The sequence below is a fragment of the Lissotriton vulgaris genome, chromosome 1_1 (assembly GCF_964263255.1).
Source record: "Lissotriton vulgaris chromosome 1_1, aLisVul1.2, whole genome shotgun sequence".
Lineage (NCBI taxonomy): Eukaryota > Metazoa > Chordata > Amphibia > Caudata > Salamandridae > Lissotriton > Lissotriton vulgaris.
The window spans coordinates 1,519,089,652-1,519,114,874 of NC_141685.1; the positions used below are offsets into that span (position 1 = coordinate 1,519,089,652).

At 42.9% G+C, this 25,223-nt stretch overlaps 1 protein-coding gene across 1 annotated transcript in view; it reads left to right on the top strand.

Annotated features, from left to right (window-relative positions):
- TTLL8 (tubulin tyrosine ligase like 8) overlaps window positions 1-25,223 on the top strand; it is a 759,264-nt gene that overhangs the window by 331,031 nt on the left and 403,010 nt on the right. The window contains exon 13 of the mRNA XM_086930808.1: window positions 13,778-13,922. Within this exon, the coding sequence (XP_086786934.1) occupies window positions 13,778-13,922 (145 nt within the window). The remainder of the gene's footprint in view (window positions 1-13,777; window positions 13,923-25,223) is intronic.

Genomic DNA, 25,223 nt, shown 5'->3' on the forward strand with positions numbered 1-25,223 from the left:
CTTCTTGTTTATTCGAGAACGTTTCTAGTGACCTCTGAGTTAGCTGGCATGCACACAATTAAGTTTAGTATATTCGATAGAGACCTAGTTGACCTCAGTCCTACGTCTAATCTATAGGATATATTATTCCAATGCGCAGAGCCTATTGGGAATATAGGAAGTACACTACATGGCGCCCAACGTTTGGTAAGGCACTAATTTAATGAGAGATACTAAAGTAACTCGGTCGTGCTTTTCTCAAGAACCCCTTTTTCCGTAATACTCCAACAGACGTCTGGAGTGGGTAAAGGGATAATATTCGCCATAGCTGAGTAGGACGAAAAATCCTGTGTATTAGTTTTTGGTTTATTCAATGTTGAAGGATACAATGTTCCAAAATATTGTGCACCTTATCTTTGTTTCCTTGAAACTTGCTTTGCAAACTTTCATAAAACAAAATGACGGATAGTGACACCAAGAACGGTGAAGCTACAGGCAACAACGCCGTACAAGTTTTAAACTTACAGAAACTGACGATGAGCATTCCAGAAACTTTAAGGAAAGCCATCACTATAAAACTTATAAGAACTGGCCTATCAGCAAGAGGTGGTAGGGTAGTTTTTGTGATAGAGCACATGAATATCATCAGACAGAGGTATTCTATTCATGGATAGTCTTCAATGAAGCAGATCCAAGAACAAAAGTGTTTCACTTCTACAAAGAAGATGAACCCCCAGAGGAATACATTCCTTTCGAGGATATTGAAATTCCACTAACACACCAAGAGCATTAACTCTGGTTTAAAGGTGCCCTAAAACATATACATCACATTACCAGGCTCGGTCCACTAGGTAGGCCAGGAGCAACATGGCTAACGTTAGCCAACTACAGACCTGAACCTGACATTGAAGCAATGTCAGATGATGAATTACTTAGTAATATTCAAAATTTAATTGAATCATATAGTTAAAGGTCTTTATTAAAAACACTCCTACTCATCCTAAAAAGAAGTGGGAGAACACTAAACAAACTTCTAAAGAGAAGCGTTCTCAATCCCGAGGTAGGTCTCCTCAAAAGGAGCCCTCTGAAAGGAGGTATAACCTCAGGAATAGGGATAATTTGAGAAAACCGGATAGATATCAAGATACTGATACACGTTCCTCTTGTACCTTTCAGACTTCGTCACAGAAATCCGAAAGAAGAGGACGGTCAGAAGAAAAGGAGGAACGTGTGAAGTCTAAAAACGGTCAACACGTTCAGAAAAATAAGAAAACTCAATTCACCAAAAAGAAGGTAGCAGGTCTAAAAATCAGGCATGCCGAGGATCTTGAGGACACAACTCAAGAACGGGGAATGGGGTCAAACGATGGACAGCGCAGCAGAAGTCACCATAGCTCGCAAGAACTTGAAGGATCATCTGGAGACAGTGGACTTCAATGAGTACATCGAAGTTGAAACTGCAGATACCAACGTTAGTGTCCCCCATAAGTTATACAAAGTAACACTCCGGATGGAGGGGGACATGCAGAGAAAAAAAAGAGCCCTCTTCTGGGAGCGATTCTCTCAGGGTTATGACATTCTTCTAGCTGAACAAGACTGGCCATTTGAATTTGTCAGGGAGTGCCCACATGGCAAAGAAATCATTATGCCAGCTTTCTCCAACCACATTCCAATTCATTTAAAATATACATATGCTAGGATATGGGCAGTAGCTCAGGCTCCTGCATTATATAAAAATCATGTAGGATGGGATGAGGATTCTTCTCACCATAAAATCCAGTTAACAAATCAACCAACTGCACAAAGGCAGTACCCAGTTAAGCAAGAAGCTACAAAACAGGTCTGCCAGATATTAGATCAACTTGAATACCAAGGGGTGATTGAAACATGCACCTCATCAATGAACAATCGTTTGTTTCCTTTCTCCAAACCAGACAATACATATGGTCTAGTTTTGGATTGCAGACATCTAAACTCTTGTTGCAAATCTTTTGCATTACAAAATGCACACAGTGCAGCACTAATGAATACCATTGTGTGTAAAAAATACAAAACTACATTAGATATATCTAATGGTTTCTTCTGTCAAAACATTGCACCAGAAAGTAGGTACTTGACCGCTTTCTCAATTACGGGGACACAGCGTCAATTCTGTCATCTCCACCAGGGATTCAAGAATAGTCCAGGGTTATTTTCAGCCATAGTAACAGAGTTACTACAAATCTGTGATGATGAGGCATTATCATATGTCGATGACATCTATCTAACAGACAATGAATTGGATAGGCACTTGAACAGGGTGAACACCATAATATTGGGCTTCGCCTCTGAAGGGTATAAATTACATTTCAAGGAATCGAGAATTGCCCACCTTAACGTCCTTTTCCTAGGATACGAGTTATCAAGTGAAGGCAAAAGCCTGGAAGCAAACTTTCTAGAGAAATGTGCGCTGCTTCAACTTCCAAAGACGCTGAAAAGCTTACAGTCGATTCTAGGTTTCCTGAATTTCTGAAGAACTTACATTCTAAACCACGCAGAAAGGGTTAAACCTCTCTACGAAATAATCAAACCTGATTTCAAAACAGTTAATTGGACTCAAAAACAAACAGAAATGTTGTGTTCATTGCAATCAGACATTTTAGCAACAAAACATTTACAAACTCGTGCAAACGTACGCAATTTGGTGATCCGAATAATTTCAGGACAATGCGGATTCACATACTTAACCTTTAACAAAGGAGAAAAAGTACCAATAGCTTACAAATCACATTTGTACACACAAGCAGAAATGAAATTCACTGCAACAGAAAAAATAATCCTGACAGCGGTTAAAACTGCAGTAGCAAAAGAGAGAGTCCTCGCACAGGGTAAGCGCATAATGGCCTTTACTCCTGTACCTGCCTTAGCGGCAGTGACGAAAGTGAGCATTCCGAATGCTAAAGCTTTACATCCGAGATGGATACAATGGGTTAATTCTCCTGCTGCAACAGACGTTGAATACATTTTTGACCCTTATTTAAAAACACAAGCATTTCTACAATACAAACAAGAATGTCCCTTGCCTACTGAGATTCTGCCTCTAGAACAGTATGAATGTATAATTCATACTGACTAATCAGCCCAACCCACAACAGGGGGTAAACAAGCTTATAGTGCTTCATGCGCGATCGTTAAAGGTCGCTGGCGCGATGGTAAATTCCGACCAATGGTCACTAAAACACAATCTCTAGGAGATTGTACAGCTCAGCGAGCTGAACTACAAGCATTTAAGATGGCGCTTGAAAATACTGATCGCGAATTTCCCACACTCATATTATGCGATTCGTATTATTGTGTTCAATCTTACAATGAATGCTTGCAAAACTGGATTCTGACCAGGGTCCTGCGTTTAGCTCTCGAGCTTACAAGGAGGCCATGGCCAAATTGGGCATTGGATTGCGGAACTCTAGCCCATTCCATCCTAATGGAAATTTGGTAGTGGAGAGAAAAAAACGGGACATAAAGCAATCTGTAACAGCTAGGGTATTAGGCTCGGGTGATGGGTGGGTCAAACACCCATCACCAACATGTCCAACCAAATAAGTGTCCAACGTAGTATTAATAATCTTTCAAGAAGTTCTCTGGGGGGAATCACTCCATATGAAATCCTTTTTGGAACAAGAATGATTATTTCGGATCTCGAGTGTCAGACTTCAGTGGTAGAACAAAAACCCTTTGATATTAAAGACCATTTGTCTGTTTTGCAGGACTTAAATGAAATAAGGAAAAGCCAAAGTAACGTGTTCCTGAAGCCAACAACCACTGAAGAGAAACCAACTGTCCCAGCAAGACCTGTCTGGATTCCAAAGATTGGGGATCTAGTCAGAGAAAAGATCACGGACAAGACGGAATTTGGGTCTTCTTACAGACAACCAGTACCTGTTAGCCATCCATGGATCAAGAACAGTGTTACTACCGCCCCTTGCTGGAAGGAAGGAGAATAGGTTCGTGTCCATCAACCTGGTAAAACCACATCATGTGGCCGATCATAAGCAGTAGGCCAAGTGGACTCCAAAGATGTAGCAGACGCCCTAATCTGGCTACAATCGAAGAGGTTCAAACTGAGAGACTCGTCACCTTTGAAGAATCTGCAGTGCGAAAAGAAAAGAAGGACTATGCAACAAAGCCATGGAACTTGTACCTCTTGAGACCGAAATAACAGTTCATCAAGAAATGCCTGCCTACAATGAAATAGCATTAGACTATACAAATGTAACAAATGATCAAGTGGTTCCAGCGATTTCAACGAATTCTGATGCAATCCCTACAATTGACAGGACTGCCTCTGGCTATTTCATTACCTTTGATACGTTTTCCGAGGATCCCAGTGAACCTGAAAAAAACGCCATTAAAAAGAACTTTGAAAGAACAAGCAACAGAACTTTTTCATCACCTGGAAAAGACTTATCTAGTTTCACCATGGATTGAACTTTGGATTGTGTTGGGTGAACTTTTTCTTGTACTTTGGTTGACTCTTGTAATGACTTTGGGAATGCTGATAAATGGAAGATATGTTAAAAAGGACACAGCAAGTAAGAACAGCAACTTACTCCTCAAGCCACACAAATCATCTCATCATGAAAAAAGAGACTTGTCATCAGTGAACATCACAGCCGTTCCTATACCTGGTGGTATAGCTTGGGACAGAACTGATTATGAAATTTTCGGTCCGGCGAAGCTGTTGAAGATTCCACACCAGTTCAAGATTTGCTTGAATGACTTTGTTTCATCTAGTACCTTTTCTGATTGTTGGGACTTCAAGACTATTAATCATATGATGTCAGACTCAGAAATGTCTGCTGTATTTACAAATCATGAATACTTAGAAGGTTTATCAGATTATGAACAAATGTATTGTTATAATCACTAGGGTCATCATTTCTTGCACAAATCTGCAAATCCTAGAAATGTTTTGAAATATAACCAATGGGAACATTGTCCTATGCGATCAAAGAGTAGCTCAAAAACATTTTATGGCAAATTTCCATACTTTTCAGATTTTAAGGTTTCAAATCCCGAATCATTTTACTTTAAAAAATTTAATAGGACAGGAATGAAAAGAATGTTGACAAATACCAAGCAAATTTATTCTGTGGCCTTTTATGCTCAGCTGTCTTCGTTAGGTTTTGACTTTTGGAAAGACAACATTGAGACAAAAACTGTCTGGGGCACAAAAGACTGGCAAGTGCAGGGATTAGAAGCCTTATTTAGAGCCTGCATCATCTCAGAGCATATAATGTTTTTGAATGACACTGTCCAACAGACATATTGTCTTGGGTTAGCCAAGATCAAGGAGTTAAACAAACCGTCCATACCTACACCTACACCTGATATCAATAACTACTTGCCCTCGCTGCGATTCCACGGAGGCAGACATAATTCATATTTTTGCTATTTGCCCGCAATTTACACACTTCATAGAGCAGTTGAGTTGTTTCTTGATAGGTCCTTGGGAATAAGAAGTGCTCTTTCACCAGTTTTGATCATTCTTGGGGTTAATGTAAGCTCCGAGGGACACCACGAGGAATTCTTATTTATGGCCATGTCTGTCCTGCGAATGTGTATTGCTGAGGCATGGCTAGACAAAGTGCCCCCCACACTACATCAATGGTTAGCCAGGCTGGGGGGAAAATGAAATCCAGAAATTAGGTGACTTGATGGGCCCCAGCAGGCCATTTATGGTGTTGATAGGAGGAGCTTTTTTAAATATTTGCAGGTACGGAGTTTTATCTTCAATAAAAATGGTGGGCCATTAGGGTTCTGTAATAATAGAATCTTGGATAATATTGAAAGTGGGGGAGAATGTACTATTCGTAGATTTTATGCAGAACTCGCCATAGATAAGACCGATGATCTAGGGAAATATGGTACAAAATGGGCAGAGAAACTAGGTACTGATCAGGATCATTTTCAGGACTCACTCGACTTGGGACGGACAAAACTTTGCTCAGCCGCACTGCAGGCCCAGCATTACAAGACAATATATTCCCTATATCATACACCCGCAAGGATAGCTCAGTGGGGGGTACCTCAGGTACTACTTGCCCTCACTGCGATTCCACGGAGGCAGACATAATTCATATTTTTGCTACTTGCCCGCAATTGTAAACACTTCATGGAGCAGTTGAGTTGTTTCTTGATTGGTCCTTAGGGATAAGAAGTGCTCTTTCACCAGTTTTGATCATTCTTGGGGTTAATGTAAGCTCCGAGGGACACCACGAGGAATTCTTATTTATGGCCATGTCTGTCCTGCGAATGTGTATTGCTGAGGCATGGCTAGACAAAGTGCCCCCCACACTACATCAATGGTTAGCCAGGCTGGGGGGAAAATGGAATCCAGAAATTAGGTGACTTGATGGGCCCCAGCAGGCCATTTATGGTGTTGATAGGAGGAGCTTTTTTAAATATTTGCAGGTACGGAGTTTTATCTTCAATAAAAACGGTGGGCCATTAGGGTTCTGTAATAATAGAATCTTGGATAATATTGAAAGTGGGGGAGAATGTACTATTCGTAGATTTTATGCAGAACTCGCCATAGATAAGACCGATGATCTAGGGAAATATGGTACAAAATGGGCAGAGAAACTAGGTACTGATCAGGATCATTTTCAGGACTCACTCGACTTGGGACGGACAAAACTTTGCTCAGCCGCACTGCAGGCCCAGCATTACAAGACAATATATTCCCTATATCATACACCCGCAAGGATAGCTCAGTGGGGGGTACCTCAGGTACTACTTGCCCTCACTGCGATTCCACGGAGGCAGACATAATTCATATTTTTGCTACTTGCCCGCAATTGTACACACTTCATGGAGCAGTTGAGTTGTTTCTTGATAGGTCCTTAGGGATAAGAAGTGCTCTGTCACCAGTTTTAATCATTCTTGGGGTTAATGTAGGCTCCGAGGGACCCCACAAGGAATTCTTATTTATGGCCATGTCTGTCCTGCAAATGTGTATTGCTGAGGCATGGCTAGACAAAGTGCCCCCCACACTACGTTAATGGTTAGCCAGGTTGCTTGCTGTCTATAAGCTAGGGAATGGAATTTATGCAAGGAAAGGGAAAAAGGGCAAACTACTTCGGAGGAGAATTTGGAGACCTATTGAGCAGTGGGAAGAGGGCCTTAAAAATGCAACACAGGCATGATGTTGTTCTTTTCACTTATGTATTTTTTCTAATTTTGTTTCCTTGTTTTTGATTTTCTATATGATACCTCTCCTATTTTTCTTTTGGCTATGTTTCAATAGTGCACTTGGTATGGTTTATTGTGCGGAAGTAATGTATATAATGTATGGTAATTTAGTTTTTGCTGTGCTGTGACACAAAATCTTAATAAAAATATTTTTAAAAAAAGAGAGATCTCACAGACGCAAAATGCTGATGGTGAGGTACGAGAGGAAAGCGGCACACAGGTACCATCCAATTTGAACATTGCTAATGCGACCAACCCTGACGGCGATGCTCCACATTTATGTGCGATTAATCTTCTTAACGAGGTAATCCAACTTTCACCTCCAATAGTAGACGAATTCTTTACAGACTTAGAAGATTTTATGTTTTCTCCAAACAATAACACTGACTTTTGATTTGGCACGCTGTGTTCTGAGCTTCATTTTTCAAAACAAATTACTAACATTGGAACTCTATTTTTTCTATGATCAAACTATTATTTTTCCAAATTTTTATTTTTATTTTTAATTTTTTTGGCACAAAGAAATCTGCTTGAAGTAGAACTATTTATAGAGAACCTCTTTATATAATCTGCCATGGAATGGTCTCAACTTTTTCTTCTGTAATTAGGAGCCATTTCATAAAGGTATTTTCGTGATTCACTCGGATAGCATTTTCAAATGTCAATTATATGCTTTGAATGAAACATTGCTTTAAATGCGTATACACAAATGCTTTTTGTGCACAACCAGTACCAATGCATTTTTATGTATTTTGGGTGGGTTTTAACACATCATGTTTAGATATGTTTTTATGTGTTTAGAACATAGTAATGTCGTACATAAGAAAGTGGAGTGGGTGTTGTGTGGCGTTTTAAGCTCCGAGTGAATTTTCCCGATTCATGCCCTTATATAGGTACAATTCACATTGCCTTTATATAGGCATAGAAATCAATCCCTTATTTAGGCATAGCCCATGCTACCCAAATACAGGCATGGCTACCTCCACCCGTACTAAACGTCACAACGACTTCTTGGAAAACCAGCTTAAGCAGTCAGGGACTTTCCCTTGCTTGAATATTGATTTGTCCAAGAACTCAGTTACTTTACAAAGAACAACTATTCCCTAGGGGTTCTTTCCTGACGTTTATATGCCAGACTTTACTTCAGACTCTGGCATTCCTAAACACCTTCAAGGTATAAATATACCTTCACTTGCTCTAGCAAGATACGGTGGTTCGAAAACCTACTTGCCCGACGCAGCTCGCTACAGCAAGTGCAGAAGGAAGCCGACTCTCCAGCCGACGCACTGATAAGGAAGCTGCCCTTCTCCTGCGAGAATCCAGCTCCAGGGTTTCCGGCTCCCCTTGGGGGGTGTTGGGAAATGGAGTCCCGAGACAGAGATACCAGACCTCCTTCATTCTAACAAGGTATGGAGCTGATTAGAACCCATATTACTGTTTACGCTGTACCTATTATACTTTGCAGTCTGCATAACGATTGTAGCAGTTCACTTCTCTTGCATGAGAAAGAAGACTGTTCAATAAACCCTTTTTATTGAAAACGCCCGTCTCACTATTTCTCTGCAACTCTGTAGAAACGAAGCATGCACGATTGATTGAGTGGAATACTTATCTATTGTTTTTGCGACTCTGAGAGATATATTCTTATTCTTGGGAAACAAAGTTATCATGTTTATGTGGTTGTCAGAAACAAATCCCTTCTTGTGTATTTGAGAAAGTTTCTAGTGACCTCTGAGTTAACTGGCACACACACAATTAAGTTTAGTATATTCGATAGAGACCTAGTTGGTCTCAGTCGTATGTCTAATCTATAGGATATATTATTCCAATGCGCAGAGCCTATTGGGAATATAGGAACTACACTACAGTATGGCCTTTCATGATTTATGAATACAACTGTAAAACAGTGTCCCCTATAGCGACTTCCTTCAAGCACTAAAAAAGGAACAACTCGTCCTTAGTATTGAATGCAATGGATAGATCCAAAAGGGTCAATGCTGCATATCTACCTCAACTGCAATGGCTCTCAGTTCCTATGTGGCCAGAACCATTACAATTTCCATCCCTGTTTTAGACCAAAAGCCCAACTGTTATTGGTCTAAAGCATCTGAGAGTCCTTGGGAGTCTCTTCATCACATTTCTTTTGAAGATTGTACTTAAGACTGAGAGAAGTGTTACCAAATAACAACTAGCCACCTCCATTGGGTCTTTAGTTTTTTTAGGACTGGTTATGCCATGGCTTTCTTCCAAAAGTAAGCCCCCACAGATAACAAACAGCTAGGTGTCTTCTTTGTTTCAGACTGTTCTTTCCACTCAAGTTGCTTGAATTAGCGTCTTTAACCAATGGGACACTAATTATTGCAGTTGATGCCCAGGTAGGCTGTGGGCCTTCACAACTATCTATCAGATAGACTACAGAGGGAGCATTATGCTCTTTTCCTTGCAATTCTTAACTTGAAAAAGAGAGATCTATATAGCATTGCTGAATCTTGCAGTGGTTTCCTGTTAGAGACCACAGTGCATTCAAAGCCTTATGCCATAGATATGGGTGCCTGCATAATTTAGACCCCAGTAGTCTAGCCACCAAAAATTAATTGTTACCTGCCAGCTCAAGGCTTGCGCCGTAAGACTTAGGAAAAAACTATTGATACTAAAGTTCAACATCAAATCACATATTGATGGCTCTTTTTGGTACAATGGCCTTTGCTCTCGGATGCTCTTCACATGTGGCTCTCATCCACATTTCTGAGCTTCAGGCAAAACAAATTACTAACATTGGAACTCTATTTTTTCTATGATCAAACTTTTATTTTTCCAAATTTGTATTTTTATTTTCAATTTTTTTGGCACAAAGAAATCTGCTTGAAGTAGAACTATTTATAGAGAACCTCTTTATATAATCTGCCATGGAATGGTCTCGACTTTTTCTTCTGTAACTAGGAGCCATTTCATAAATGTATTTTCGTGATTCAGTCGGATAGCATTTTCAAATGTCATCTATATGCTTTGAATGAAACATTGCTTTAAATGCGTATAGCACAAATGCTTTTTGTGTACAACCAGTACTAATGCATTTTTATGTATTTTGGGTGGGTTTCAACGCATCATGTTTAGATATGTTTTTATGTGTTTAGAACATAGTAATGTCGTACATAAGAAAGTGGAGTGGGTGTTGTGTGGCGTTTTAAGCTCCGAGTGAATTTTCCCGATTCATGCCCTTATATAGGTACAATTCACATTGCCTTTATATAGGCATAGAAATCAATCCCTTATTTAGGCATAGCCCATGCTACCCAAATACAGACTTGGCTACCTCCACCCGTACTAAACGTCACAACGACTTCTTGGAAAACCAGCTTAAGCAGTCAAGGACTTCCCCTTGCTTGAATATTGAGTTGTCCAAGAGCTCAGTTACTGTACAAAGAAGAACTATTCCCTAGGGGTTCTTTCCTGACGTTCATATGCCAGAGTTTACGTCAGACTTTGGCATTCCTAAACACCTTCAAGGTATAATTATACCTTCACTTGCTCTAGCAAGATACGGTGGTTCGAAAACCTATTTGCCCGACGCAGCTCGCTACAGCAAGTGCAGAAGGAAGCTGACTCTCCAGCTGACGCACTGATAAGGAAGCTGCCCTTCTCCTGCGAGAATCCAGCTCCAGGGTTTCCGGCTCCCCTTGCGGGGTGTTGGGAAATGGAGTCCCGAGACAGAGATACCAGACCTCCTTCATTCTAACAAGGTATGGAGCTGATTAGTACCCATATTACTGTTTACGCTGTACCTATTATACTTTGCAGTCTGCATAACGATTGTAGCAGTTCACTTCTCTTGCATGAGAAAGAAGACTGTTCAATAAACCCTTTTTATTGAAAACGCCCGTCTCACTATTTCTCTGCAACTCTGTAGAAACGAAGCATGCACGATTGACTGAGTGGAATACTTATCTATTGTTTTCGCGACTCTGAGAGATATATTCTTATTCTTGGAAAACAAAGTTATCATGTTTATGCAGTTGTCAGAAACAAATCCCTTCTTGTGTATTCGAGAAAGTTTCTAGTGACCTCTGAGTTAACTGGCACACACAATTAAGTTTAGTATATTCGATAGAGACCTAGTTGACCTCAGTCCTACGTCTAATCTATAGGATATATTATTCCAATGCGCAGAGCCTATTGGGAATATAGGAACTACACTACAATATGGCCTTTCATGATTTATGAATACAACTGTAAAACAGTGTCCCCTATAGCGACTTCCTTCAAGCACTATAAAAGGATTAACTGGTCCTTAGTATTGAATGCAATGGATGGATCCAAAAGGGTCAATGCTGCATATCTACCTCAACTGCAATGGCTCTCAGTTCCTATGTGGCCAGAACCATTACAATTTCCATCCCTGTTTTAGACCAAAAGCCCAACTGTTATGGGTCTAAAGCATCTGAGAGTCCTTGGGAGTCTCTTAATCACATTTATTTTGAAGATTGTACTCAAGACTGAGAGAAGTGTTACCAAATAACAACTAGCCACCTCCATTAGGCCTTTAGTTTTTTTAGGACTGGTTATGCCATGGCTTTCTTCCAAAAGTAAGCCCCCACAGATAACAAACAGCTAGGTGTCTTCTTTGTTTCAGACTGTTCTTTCCACTCAAATTGCTTGAATTAGCGTCTTTAACCAATGGGCCAATGGGACACTAATTATTGCAGTTGATGCCCAGGTAGGCTGTGGGCCTTCACAACTATCTATCAGATAGACTACAGAGGGAGCATTATGCTTTTTTCCTTGCAATTCCTAACTTGAAAAAGAGAGATCTATATAGCATTGCTGAATCTTGCAGTGGTTTCCTGTTAGAGACCACATTGCATTCAAAGCCTTATGCCATGGATATGGGTTCCTGCATAATTTAGACCCCAGTAGTCTAGCCACCAAAAATTAATTGTTACCTGCCAGCTCAAGGCTTGCACTGTAAGACTTAGGAAAAAACTATTGATACTAAAGTTCAACATCAAATCACATATTGATGGCTCTTTTTGGTACAAGGGCCTTGGCTCTCGGATGCTCTTCACATGTGGCTCTCATCCACATTTATGAGCTTCAGGAAAAAGCTAACAACTCATTTGCTTGACCAGGTTGTTGTAGGATCAGCTTCAATGGACCTCTATTGCTGGTGGGTGCTTTTTAAATGCGGTTACTCACTCACATTTCTGGACTTTGTAAGACTACATCTTAAGAAAAATGCCTGCTTGACAAAAGAAGAGTCAAACATTCCCTAATTCTACTTGCTTTCAGGGACTGGAACTGCTAGCCAAAGGTCACATAACTGGCCACTTGCTTATCTGCTCCAGAGACACAACCATTAGAAGAACTCCTGGCTCCAAAAGGGCCTTACTGACCATGGAGGACTGCACCCAGCAGCCAGGGCTGGAGACTGACCTAAGGCTTAGAAGCCTGCGTTAAGCATCTTGGAGCTGCAGAGGGATTTCCAGTTTCCTCATGTGTCCATCTTTTGTATCTGTGTTAGTGTGTAAGCCTGTATTGATGCTGTCCACGTGTGATTGCAATTTGCTGTTTGGATATTGCTCAAGAGGCATTCCGCCTTACACTGGTAGCTTGTGTAATGTGCAGCACACAACAAACATTTCCTGGACAATCTTTCTAGTGAGCACTGATTGCCAGGTTTAGGCATCAGAATATGGATGTGCATATGCTGGAAAAATAAAGTTATGCTATGTATCTTCCGCTACATTCTGTTGAAGGTTTCTTTTGATTTCTAAAGGGGAGTCGTGAGCAAAGGTATAAAGGCATAGTTCTTAAAAGTAGACCTTATCTACACAGTCTGCTTTCAAAGCATTGAAGGATGGCACAGGGCTTAAATATTTATAAGTTATGCTTACTCCCCAGGTACTTGGTTACAACAATGGTGGGTCAGTGTTTGGCACCCTTGATTGCCTAGACATTTATTGAGTGTATGTGTGTATGGTTTCTGTATATGTGTTCTGTCATCAGGTGTATTGTGCATGCAGGCAAGGCAACCAGGGTGCGTGGGTAGTTGGCACATTGTTTACCACATGTAATTTCTGGTGCAGGTTATGATGTCACTTATTAACACTGACCTCAACGTTTTGCAAAGTTTCATTAATGCACCTAGTTGGTGGAACAACGTCCCTACCCCCCAAATGTGTTTTAAACTCACAACAATCAAGGAGTTATTTACATAGGACTCTTAATTATTATTTTCTGTTTGCAATTTCAGCTCATTAAAATCACTCTGAAATCTCTTCTCTTATAGGACAGACATTTTCAAATTTGTCTAGGTATTCAGCTTAGACACTACGTAGTAGTAACATGCCCAGTATTGAAGAGCATTCATTTCTTTCGGGTTTATAAATGTAAACATTAGGGATAGCTTAGGGCTAACACTAGCCTGCTATCTTGGTGATTGTGAAATGTAAGCTGTATTCCCTGCATATCAATTAAACGTTAAATGAAAATAGGAAGTCATGATGATTTAATCATTGTTCCTATGGTGCTTAACTATGTCAGCAAATGGACTGTACTTTTTTTGCAGAACTACTTGCCCGTGCCTGTGCTGCCTGTGAAAAGTACATCGGAAAGATGAAGCATGATGACATAGACTTGAATGAGGACTCTACTCCGTGTATTACTGAGATGGAATGGAATGAGTTGCTTGAGCAGTACTATGCCCTCGTTCAGTAAGATTAATGTTATGCACCTGAATCAGGATACATTTTCATTTGTAAAGAAACATTCTCTTTTACAATGCATATATAGAGAGACTGTATTTAATTGTATTATTTATTTTCATTATTATGTAAGTTATTGAAACCCCTGGTTTCTACCCATAGCTACGTAAGTTTATTTATCCTCCATCTCCTCCATCATGATTCTGCACACTTAAGGGGCCGATTATGATGGCGGGTTTTCCGCATCCTCCGGGCCGGCGGAAGCCACTGCCGGCCCGGAGGATGCGGAAAAAACGCTGCGGAGCCTCCAAAGACCCACCACCATATTAGGATGGCTGGTGGGTCTGGAATTCCGTCCGCCGCTTTTCCGCCACGGTCGCCTAACGTCCGCGGCGGAAAAGCTCTAATATGGTGGCGGTGTCTCTCAGACACCGCCAGCCATATTAGGATGGCCTGGAGTACATTCTTTTCCGCGGCGGCTTTTCCGCCGTGGAAAAGCATACAGACTTTTCTTCGGGAGCCCGTTGCGGGCACCCTGGGTGAAGGGGGGGTGGGGGGTGCACATGGGGCGTACCTTTGGTACCCCCCTGCATTTGCGTGCACAAAGCAGCAGGCACCGCGCGGTGCCTGCCGCTTTGTGCATGCAAATACAATGCATGCATTTTTATCTTGCCACGGGTGCAGCTTGTAGCTGCACCTGCCGCAATGTTAAAGAAAGAGGATGTGACCGCCAGGGTGGCGGTCACAACCTAATTGCACAGGAGGGAACTCCGCAGCCCATGCGGATGTTCCCTCCTCCTCAGGGGTCTCGGACAGACGCAAGTCCGTCCGCGATCCTAATGGGCCCCTTAATTGGTGCCATTGCATGTTTCAACCCACTCATATCTTATAGCATGAATGCCCACTCCTGCTAGGCAAGTAATAAAAAAGTAATCAAGATGTAAGCAATTGAAACATTGAAGCAAAAGAGGTCCTGGTAGGCAGACAAAATATATGCATTGCAAACCAGTAAATACAAGTCTATTTCATGTATTAACACCCCAAATTATCAACCACCTTAATTTTCTGTACCATGAGTACTTATGAAAACGTATTGCATTTTCTGCCTCTCTCATGTTATAGCCGTACATGCTGCCATGTTTTCCACTTCAACTTCCTACATTAATTAACTAAAGACATAATCAATTGTTTATGGCTCAATGGATCCAAAAGTTGGCTCTGTCTTGAAACCTACACAGCTATGCCCTATGGTCTAATATGTAAGTAGTTTGGTATCAATGTGGGGAAATGGACAATACAGAAGGACAGCATTTTGAATTTATTATATATTTCGAACGTTGCAAAAAGTAATTGCAATGATCCCAAAATTGCCTATACATATCTCACCCTTGGAGCCGCTCTGTGTTATGTTATGTTATGTTAAAGGCTCTTATATAGCGTGAACACTCACTCCCAAAGGAGTATCTCGGCGCTTGGTACTGGACAGATAGCACCCAAAAATTTAAACAACCAGCCCCCAGACGCATCAAGCATACATTTTGCGATTCCTTATTTGCGAAATTAAGGAATCGCAAATAAGGAATTGCAAAATGCAATGCATCAAGAAATTGACAAAAAAATTGCGATTTCTTAAAATTCCTTAATTGCGACTCTCAAATTGCGAATCGCAATTAAGGAATACCTCTCCATTAATTCCTATGGGCCTAGAGACCCATAGGAATGAATGGGAAGACAATCTCACTTTGCGAATCGCAAATAGCGAATCGCAAATTGAGATTGCGATTTCAAGGGTGCAGGGGTGTCCAAAGGACACCCTGTTGCACCCCTGAAATTGATCTGTGCACATATGTTGCGCACACACATGCCCTTAGGGCATGTGTGTGCGCAACATGCAACTTTGAAAAATGCACTTTAGTGCATTTTTCAACGTTTTTGCAAATTACCATGAAGTTGTACTTCATGGTAATTTGCGTGCCCTATTAGCGAAATCTCTATTCTTTAAACAGTTCAGTTCATAAGCTTTATTCGATTATTCATAAACAATCATAAAAGCATACAGTATTAAAAATATCACATAAAAATTGTTACAAAGCAAAAATTACATATGTTACAATAATTGGAACAATTCAATAGAGGGAAAGTATTCGACCGGGCAATTGAATTATACAAAAGGTAGAAAAACAGTGTTAAAATTCCAGACTTTTTCTATGGGACACAGCTTTTAGAATAAAGGTAGCAATAAAGAAACAAATATCGAGGGTATCGAGTGCAAATAGTAATTTCATGGCATGAGCAGTTGTAGACACAGAGTATTTCATAAAAACAGGTTTAAGATAACACAAACGAATGTGAAAATACAGTGGACAAATTAGCATAAAGTGCAATGTGCTCTGTTTGGTGGTACCATCACACGGACAGGGGCTTGAACTATAAATTTTACTACGTGGAAATGCCACCAAGTTATGGACAATGCCTAATCTCAACCTTGTGAGAACAAACTGATGTGACTGTTTGGTAATTGCTTTCAAATACTTAGGCATGCCATGACCTTCTTCCTTGTTAGAGGAATAAAAAACATGGGTTGTAAAATGGTTACATTGAACTCTACGCGTATTGGATTTGATCCCCCCAAAAACATTTTTAACCTCCTGTTTGGGTATATTATTAACACATAGGGGGTCATTGTGAATATCCAAATCAAAGATTTCCTTATAGGACGTTAAAACATAATTTAGCCAGGGGATCTTGCGGACTTTGTCCAGACGAAGACAGTCTTGGATAATTCGCCTGGTAAATCCAGTTTCGTCCTTTGCCCAGATTGACCTCCAAACCATAAGGGGTCGCAATCCCGTTAAATCTGTCAAATGTTCCAACCCGGCCTCTTTATGAATCAGTTCGGTGGATGCCGATGGGGGGAGGCAAAGAAGTCTCTTGAGGAACAAATTCTCAGTTACTTGCAGATCCCCTTGGTTACAATGGCCCCATACTCCTGAGCCATATAGGGCAATAGAAGTGCATCTATGCCGATAGACATTTAACATATCAGGGATGCGACGACTGCCCAATTTAGAAGCAAAGCGAAATACTCCTGAGGACCCTTTACCCATCTTGGCCTTGACATTTAAAATCTCATATGCCCACGACCCGCTACTATTAAAAGTTATGCCAAGGTAACAGAATTTATCCACAACCTCTATTCGGTGTTCCCTGAACTGGAATGATTTAAGTTGTTTCACCTTTTTCCCACAGCCCATGATGAAAGTCTTAGAATTATTAATTTTTAATTTCCTCCCCTGAATAAAATCATAAAAGTAATTCATAAGTTTTTGAAGACCTATTGGAGTTCTCGAGAGAAGGACCGTATTGTCTGCATATAGCAGTACCGGTACTGGTTGGCCCTCTATTTGAGGGGCGTCAGCTTGAACCCTCTTCAGTTCGGACTCCATAGAATTTATAAAAAGGGAGAAAAGTAACAGGGCCAAGACACATCCTTGCCTTACACCTGATTTAACCCTGATCTTCTTAGTGCATTCCCCCGCCTGGCCAAAGCGAATCTGGGCTGACAGCTTGTTATATAGTCTGGCCAAGAAATAAATTATGGCTGTCGGAGCTCCCATTTCAAGTAGGGTGGACCATAGGAGGGAATGGTCCACCAGATCAAAAGCACTTGAGAGGTCTGCGAAACAAAGAAATAATGAGCCCTGTTTAGCTTTAGTGTATTTCCCTAAGATAAGATCTAGGTTAATGCACTGCTCAATTGTGCCAAGACCCTTTCGGAAACCAAATTGGGAATCCGCAAGGATATTATTGGCTTCCGCCCACTCCTCCAATCGCATCAGTAAGACCCTGATCATGATTTTTAATGAGGAATCCAGAAGGGAGATAGGGCGGTAGTTCTTGGCCTCTCCTCTATCCCCCTTCTTATAGATCGGCAGGAATATGGATTCACTCCAGGTAGATGGTGTACTATCGCTAACAGATGCAATAAACACCTGGGTCAGGAGGGGGCTCCAAAGTGCCTGATCGGTTTTATACAGGTTTTATACAGGTCGACCCCGTCCAGTCCCGGGGCCTTCCCCCGTTTACTCTTACTGATGGCAATATCTACTTCTTGGAGAGTAATCCCCAGAGGTTGCTTAAGTTCAAAGGAGTCTACACTAAAACTATCCTGAACCTCCCTGGCCAGATCAAAGATTCCTGTGAAGTATTGTACCCAACTGTCCTCACTAACATGGGCAGTTAAAACTGGGAATTCTTCCTTTTGAAGGAAGGGGCTATTGACCGTGCTCCAAAATAGCTTACTGTCGCGCAGCTCCGCTGCTTTGGTCAGGTTGTCCCAGTCTTGCTCCCCTAGCTCCTGTTTTCTACATAGCAGCAGCTGTTTATAAGTCGTCCTGAGGAGTGTGATAGCCTCCCTATCTCTGGGATATCTCGACAGAGCCCTCTTTAATTCTTGTAACGATTTCGTGCAGGCACTGTTGAACCATCCCATGGCTGTCCTCTTGGATATACCCTTAGTAATGGTAAGGGACCTTTTAATTATAACGCCCAGTTTCTCGTAATCAGCAATAATGCACCGGGGAGTAGCATCATAGTCAAGACAGTTGAGTATCACTGCGGACCCTGCCCCCACAATTTTCTGCATAAGTTTCTCCGAGTTATCCCCACACCATTTGATATGGATACCATTTTGCCTGCAAGGGGTGATCTCATCAACTATCATGCGCTTATCACTAGACTTGGTTCCCCAGATAGAGGTCGACATTGTGATGGCATTGTGGTCACTATTACCAAAGTCTACAATAATCGGGAGTGTACAAAGTGGGGCAATATGTACTGATAACAATAGGTGATCAATGACGGAGGCAGAATTCTTCCCAACAAAGGTTGGTGCAATATTACCCTCTTTATCCGTGGCCGGTTGTTGAATCAGTAAATCAATATTTAACGTAAGAGTGTTAAGTGAGTCGCCGTAAGGAGTGTGGGTAAAATGGGCCCAGTTCTCCCCATTGTCCCCGTCGAACCCACATGCATTAGTGAAGGAGTGGGGACAAGTGTGGATGTTGAAATCCCCACCCCAAAAGATATCATAGATCTTATGGGTATCTCTACAAATTTTCCTCACAGCTGTTTCAAGCTCATCCACTACACAAGTACTCGTGGCATCAAACATGTTATTGTAGTGGTTAATCAACAAAGTACTGCGACCCCTTTTATGTTCCAGCCTTAGAATTTGTGAGTGGAAGCCCATGATAGAATGGAATTTCACACGTGCAGGAAAATTCACAGAGAGTAAAATTACAAGCCCACCTTTTGCCCTACCCATGTTAGACTCTTGCGCAAGGTTATTATAGGACACAAAGCCGTCAAAAAGGATATCTGACGTTGCCCAGGTCTCCTGTAAACAGAGGATGTCAAACTGGGAAAGGGATTCCCTCCAACCCAGAGACAACGCTTTCTGTCTCCAACCGGCAATGTTCCAGCTAGCAAGTTTGAAGCCAGGAAGACAAGGGGCAGGCTCTACAATCTCAAGGGTACTAGGGGGCACTATAGATGGTAGTATTTTGTCTGGGGTGTCCATAGAGACTGTTGGGTGGTGGGTGACCATGGGGTCTGGGTCCATGAGTGTAAAGGGGGTAAGAGAAGGAAGCATTATAGGGACTACATCCATTGGCATACAATTTGCAGGGGTTTTTACATTAGTTTCGACCTTAACAGCCAGTATACTATTTCCGGTGCCAGGAAGAGACGAACTTGAAACATGGACTGGGGGTAGTGAGTCGACTCCATCATGACCATCTAAACAGCTGAATCGATTGAAATCACAGAAGGGGGCACATGGGGGCATCATAACCGGTCTTACATCATATCTTCTATGTCAACCCCTCCGCTCAACCCTGGTCCAGTCGTCTCTACCTCTATCATGGTACATGTGATTAGGGGGAAAGAAAAAGGACACTGGGAGCGTCTGAATGGTGGAGTCAAAGGATCTATTGAAACCCGCACAAATATGCGAGACCGTTCTAGGGTCTCTAAAGCTGACCGTTATGCAATCCCCATTTATGGTCTTTACAGTTTTACCCAACCAGGGCACCCTTCTAACCATGATGATTTCGTTATGAAGATGGGCCGGGAGGGGTCTGTTCCAATTGAGCCATCTGACAACTTTGCTTTTTAGAGATTTAAAGGTTTCGGCCTCCCCGGCTTCCAACGTGGGAGCTCCTGCTAAAACTACCATAAAACGATTAGCTTCGGGCGGCAGGTCTGGCAAGCGTGGTCTAGGGGCTCTAAGTCCATGGCTTGTGGATTCTATTTGGCCATCAGCCGTTAACCCATTTACATTCGCAGTGATCGGAACAAACCCAGATGGTAGCGGGGGTATGTTATTATTATTAGACTGGATAGGGACCTGGGGGCCTATGGGAGGGCCAGATGGTAGCAGGGGGGGCTATTCTTTAAACATTAATGCATTGCATTTAAGGAATCTCAATTTGAGATTCCTTAAATGCAAGTAATCGCAATTTAGCGAATTCTCAATTTGGGATTTTTGCATTTGGGATGATGCTTCCCAAATGCAAAAATACCGGTCGCAAAGGGGCAGATTTTGAGAATCTGCCCCTTTGCGAGCGGATTTTTGTTTGATGCAACTGGGCCCATGTTTTTAGGAGTTTTTTAAACGTGGAAACGTGAAATGATCAGGACAGGCGCAAATATGAAGGGGGAGCTTGTTCCAATAAATTGGGGCGAGCTAAGAAAAAGATTGACCCCGAAATGTGACCTGTGGGATAAAACAGCACTTTCCTGTCTGTCATTTCTTTTAGTGCCTGCAGCCTCCTCCTTTTTGTGATATAAATGTGCTCACTCTTCCAGATTTTAGAACAATGTCACCTGCACCCCAGTAGGTGTTTATGCAGATTTATGACATGTGAGTGTATTAACAAATACAAATTCCTCTTTGTCTCTTTTCGTTCTGGTCTTTTTATGTTCAGTTTCTTCTGACACTTATACACAAATGACAGCTGCACAAGTTTCATTTGCCTGGATTTTGCAGGCAGTTAGTATCCAATGACAGTACTTTTCTGAGGATATTTATCGCTTGAGTGCCACATAAATGTACTAACCATCCCAATTGGAAGCATAGCACCGATTTGTGAATGTGTTGTGGATTTACCATGGATGTGAAGGCCAATACCACTGAGATTATTGTGAGAGTGTGCAAACAGTGCTGGAAATGACCATCTTTTACGTGGTGTACCCCCAGCTTTTTGCCTTGACTGTTTTTGCTGGCCAGTAGAACTCGGTACACTTTACCCTTGCTAACCAGAGGTAAAGTGTATGTGCCCACCTTTCATAATTAAGAAATTGGCATACCCCTAATCGGCATATTTAATTTACCTTTAGGTGTAATTAGCACAAGAGTGTATTCCTGGGCTTAATTTGTGCCGGTGCTTTCCAGTGCTTAGCACCGGCACTTTCTTGACAGGGCTGGGTCTACACTCTTGCACTGCGCGTACCAGGCGCACGTCACATTTTTCAATTTAAATTAATCATACCCTAGTACTGTGTGTGATGTGTCTGTATGAACTCTCGTGCAGTGCTGCAACGTGTTTTTCGCATCTCCCAAGGAGTGAGTCACTCACCGAGTAGTAGTCACACTCACACTGGCTGTATATATTCTGTATTAATATTCATATTTAAATAAACTTAACTGTGTTGTTGATGTCATGGCGGCAAATGCGAGCGGCATCATGGCACTGCGCGCCACAGAGGCCTTTGCCACTTACTTGCTGCTGTGGGCGGGCCGGAGGTTTGGACGTTTTTTGGGCTCGATTTTGGTTATGTGATAGAGTTAAAAATTTGCTAACATTCGTGCCAAGAATTTTCAATTCTATTAAGCACAGGAGGCGAGGATTATGCTATTCTCTATTTCTTAACTAAAAGACAGCAGCCAATCAGCACACAGTAAAGAAAAAAGAAACTACAATACCCAGAAACCGGGCAACCATAGAGTATACAATGGTATAAAAGGGGTCATAGAGGTCAGAACTTCCTATTTCTTTGTCCATAACAGTCAGTAAGGTAAAAAGTCCATTGAAAAACCAGAGGATCCATGCAGAACATCATGGTGAAAGGTCATCAACAGGCCGAAGTGAAGAGGCAAGTGCCAAAGTCTTCTGAAACAACCATAGATCGGATAAATCGGAGCCAAGCTTCATTTAAGATCTGATCCTGAAAAGAGGAATAAAGAGACATAATACCCATACCCTCAATGGAGAAACAGTCAAAAACGACAATAGGGGGGGAACATTGCATAGAAAATTCATAAAACATGGCACATCATAACTGCATAGAAGCAAATGCAATGAACAGTTAGAAAAAACAAGGGTGGGATAATCCTCCCCTCCTGTCCTTAATAGAATTGAAAATAATTCTTGGCACGAATGTTAGCACATTTTTAATTCTATGGCAGGAAGGAGGCTCCGATTATGCTTGTTCAAAGCTTAGCCACCACCACTGAAGCAACATTCACAATAAGTTTAAAATAGAAAGTCTTAAACACAGATTCAGAAGACCAATCAGCGGCTTTCATGATATCATGAAGACCAACACCCATGGAAAAAGCTTTGGAAGCCATAGCCGCTCGTATCAAATGGGCACCAAAGAGGGAAACATCAATGCCAGCTTCCAGCATGAGCCAGCGCAACCAACGTGCAAGCATAGCAGGAGTGACAGGCTTGAAAGGTTTCTGCAGAGCAATCAACAATTGACCTTGTAAATCGTGTCTAAAATATGCTGTGCTTACCTCGTAATCCTTGATGCATTAAACCACACAGGATTGTGGGGGAAAGAAGGGTAGGTGACGGAAGAGGTGTTACATTTAGTCCGTTTAGAAATAACAAAAGTGACGCCTTCCGGGGAGAAAGTGTGACCTGCAAGGTCCAAAGCCCGGACATCTGAAACCCGTTTGCAGGAAATCAAACGCAATAACATGGTCAGTTTAGCCGAAAACTGTTTGCGGGACAATAAAGAATTTGAAGGCCATGAATCCAAGAAGCGCTAAACAACCGACACATCCCATAAGGCAACGTACTTAGGACAAGGAGGTTTTACCATCCGAATGCCTCTCAGTAGTTTGGAAATCAAGGGATGTTCTCCCGCGGGTTTGCCATCAATGGATACATGACCTGCGGAGATAGCAGAATGAAAATTGATAACAGTTCTATAAGCTAGTCCTGACGAGGCCATGGAAGCCAGAAAATTGAGTATCAGAGCAGGATCCGCTGAAGCGGGATCCACCGACCGTTGTGAGCACCAACCACACCATCGTTTCCAAGCTGACGCATAACGTTTGTGTGTGTTGGGGGCCCAAGCTTCACTGCTAAATCGGGCAGCGTCGCCAGATAGACCTGGGACTTTCCAGCGTCCCCCGAAATCCTCCACGCCACCAGCCGGAGCTGACCCGACAGTATCAGAGGGTGTTGGGCGCGAAAAGGATCCAGCAACAGGTTCCATTTGTGGGGAAGAAGGAGCGGCGTCTGTGAGAAGTTGGCCCGATATACAGCGTTCGCTATTCTAGCGACCACTATGCATCGGTCCAAACGACCCTTATGGTGATTGGTTGTAAGTCAACCTTAGACCAGCTATCCTAGTAGCGTGGATACGAGCAGTCTTCGGGCTAAACTCTAGAGGGCGTGTTAAGCCAGCTGTTATACCATCACATACCCCTTGAACCCCAAGTGAAAGGACACCACACAAGTGTTATGAAAATAAACAGTATATTTATTAAGAATCACAACAGCCCTGGACTCTTTATGAGGACAGGGTACTAAGCACAAACCAAAACTCTTAGGAAAATACTTCAAGTGCACAATTAAAACAAGTGCCCGAGGGCACGGAAAGTTCTAATGGTCTCGGGCGGACCCGATAAGGCAAGTCGGAAGCGAGGGACTCGGGACCCTAGAGTAAGGAGGCTATGCAGGCACCGAAATGCCGAGGTTACCTAGCCACGAGGGCTGCGGCTGCACAAGTCTTACAGGCGTCGGGGGTCTTCGCTGACGAGCCAGGAGCCGGAAGAAAAGGAGTTGCTGGCCGGCGACCAGTGATGAAAAGTTTGTAGAGATCCAAGCCTGGATCAGAGATCGTTGATACCTGAAAGCAGAGGGGACCAAGTTCGTACTACTAGCCAGTAGTCAGAGGGTACCAGGAAGGCACCGGATGGCCGTCACCTCGACTAGGTGAGTGGGCGACGCTAGGCTCTGCAGTCTCACGGACCTGGAGGCGTTGTCGGCGACCAGGATGGAGGTGCGAGCTGTCCCACGAAGGTTGATGCTGTCGGCGTCGCTGGGCCCAGGATTGGGGCAACAAGCCTTGGCAGATTTCAGGGCCACGTGGTGGGCCTAAAATGGCGTCTTGAGTGGACCAGGAGGGTCTGGGGTGCTTCTCTCAAAGACGGAAGCAAAGGCCAGTCTGGAGCAACCAGACCAGCAGCGGTGGTTGTCGGATGTCGTCAAAAGAAGGGCACAAGCCAGCGGCTAGTGACCAGACAACGTGCTGAGCAGCGAGCAGAAGGGCCCCACGCAGATCGTGGAGATGCTGGGAGACTGCACTTCGGTGCTGGAGCTGCTCAGGGTCGGGGCTTCTCGGACCCCAGAGCACTCACCAGAGAATTGCTTCGATGGTCATGCTGATTAAGAAAGCGTGCAGGTTTTGATGATGGCCGGTCCCTCGAGGTCTCGTCGCACCCACAGATCACAGCTGAGCTGATGACGTGGGTAGAGGTCAGAGGTGCCAGGGACGCCGGTTCTCGTCGAGTTGGCCGTCGGATTCCGGAGGAAGGACTTGCAGCAAACCGCAGAGTTCTTAGATGGTGCCTGCGGATGCAGGGTGACTACTCCTTAGTCACAAGGGAGAAATCTTGAGAAGAGTCTCGAAGTCCTTTCGTAGAAAGTATTCTTGATTCAAAGATGATCTAATTTGGAAGGGTCCCCGCTCCGGCCTTTATCCTAAAGAAAGGGGTGGGTACATGACTAGGTCCTGCCCTAAGGGTGGGACCAGGAAGGGGGGTAGTTACACCCCTCTCCCCTGCCGGACTTTCCCCAGGCCAGGGGCTGGCGCCCCCGGAACAGGTTCTGACCGGCAGATGCGTAGTGAGCACCGGGGTGCCACTCCGCAGTCACCTTCTCGCAAAGCCCTACCTACCCAGAATACACAAACCCTGTCTGGGACGGTGCGAACACCGCCCTTGACAGGAAACCCTTTGTCCACGCTCTCCTCGCTGGAAGGACTCCCAGCAGCAGGAGGTCAGACTCG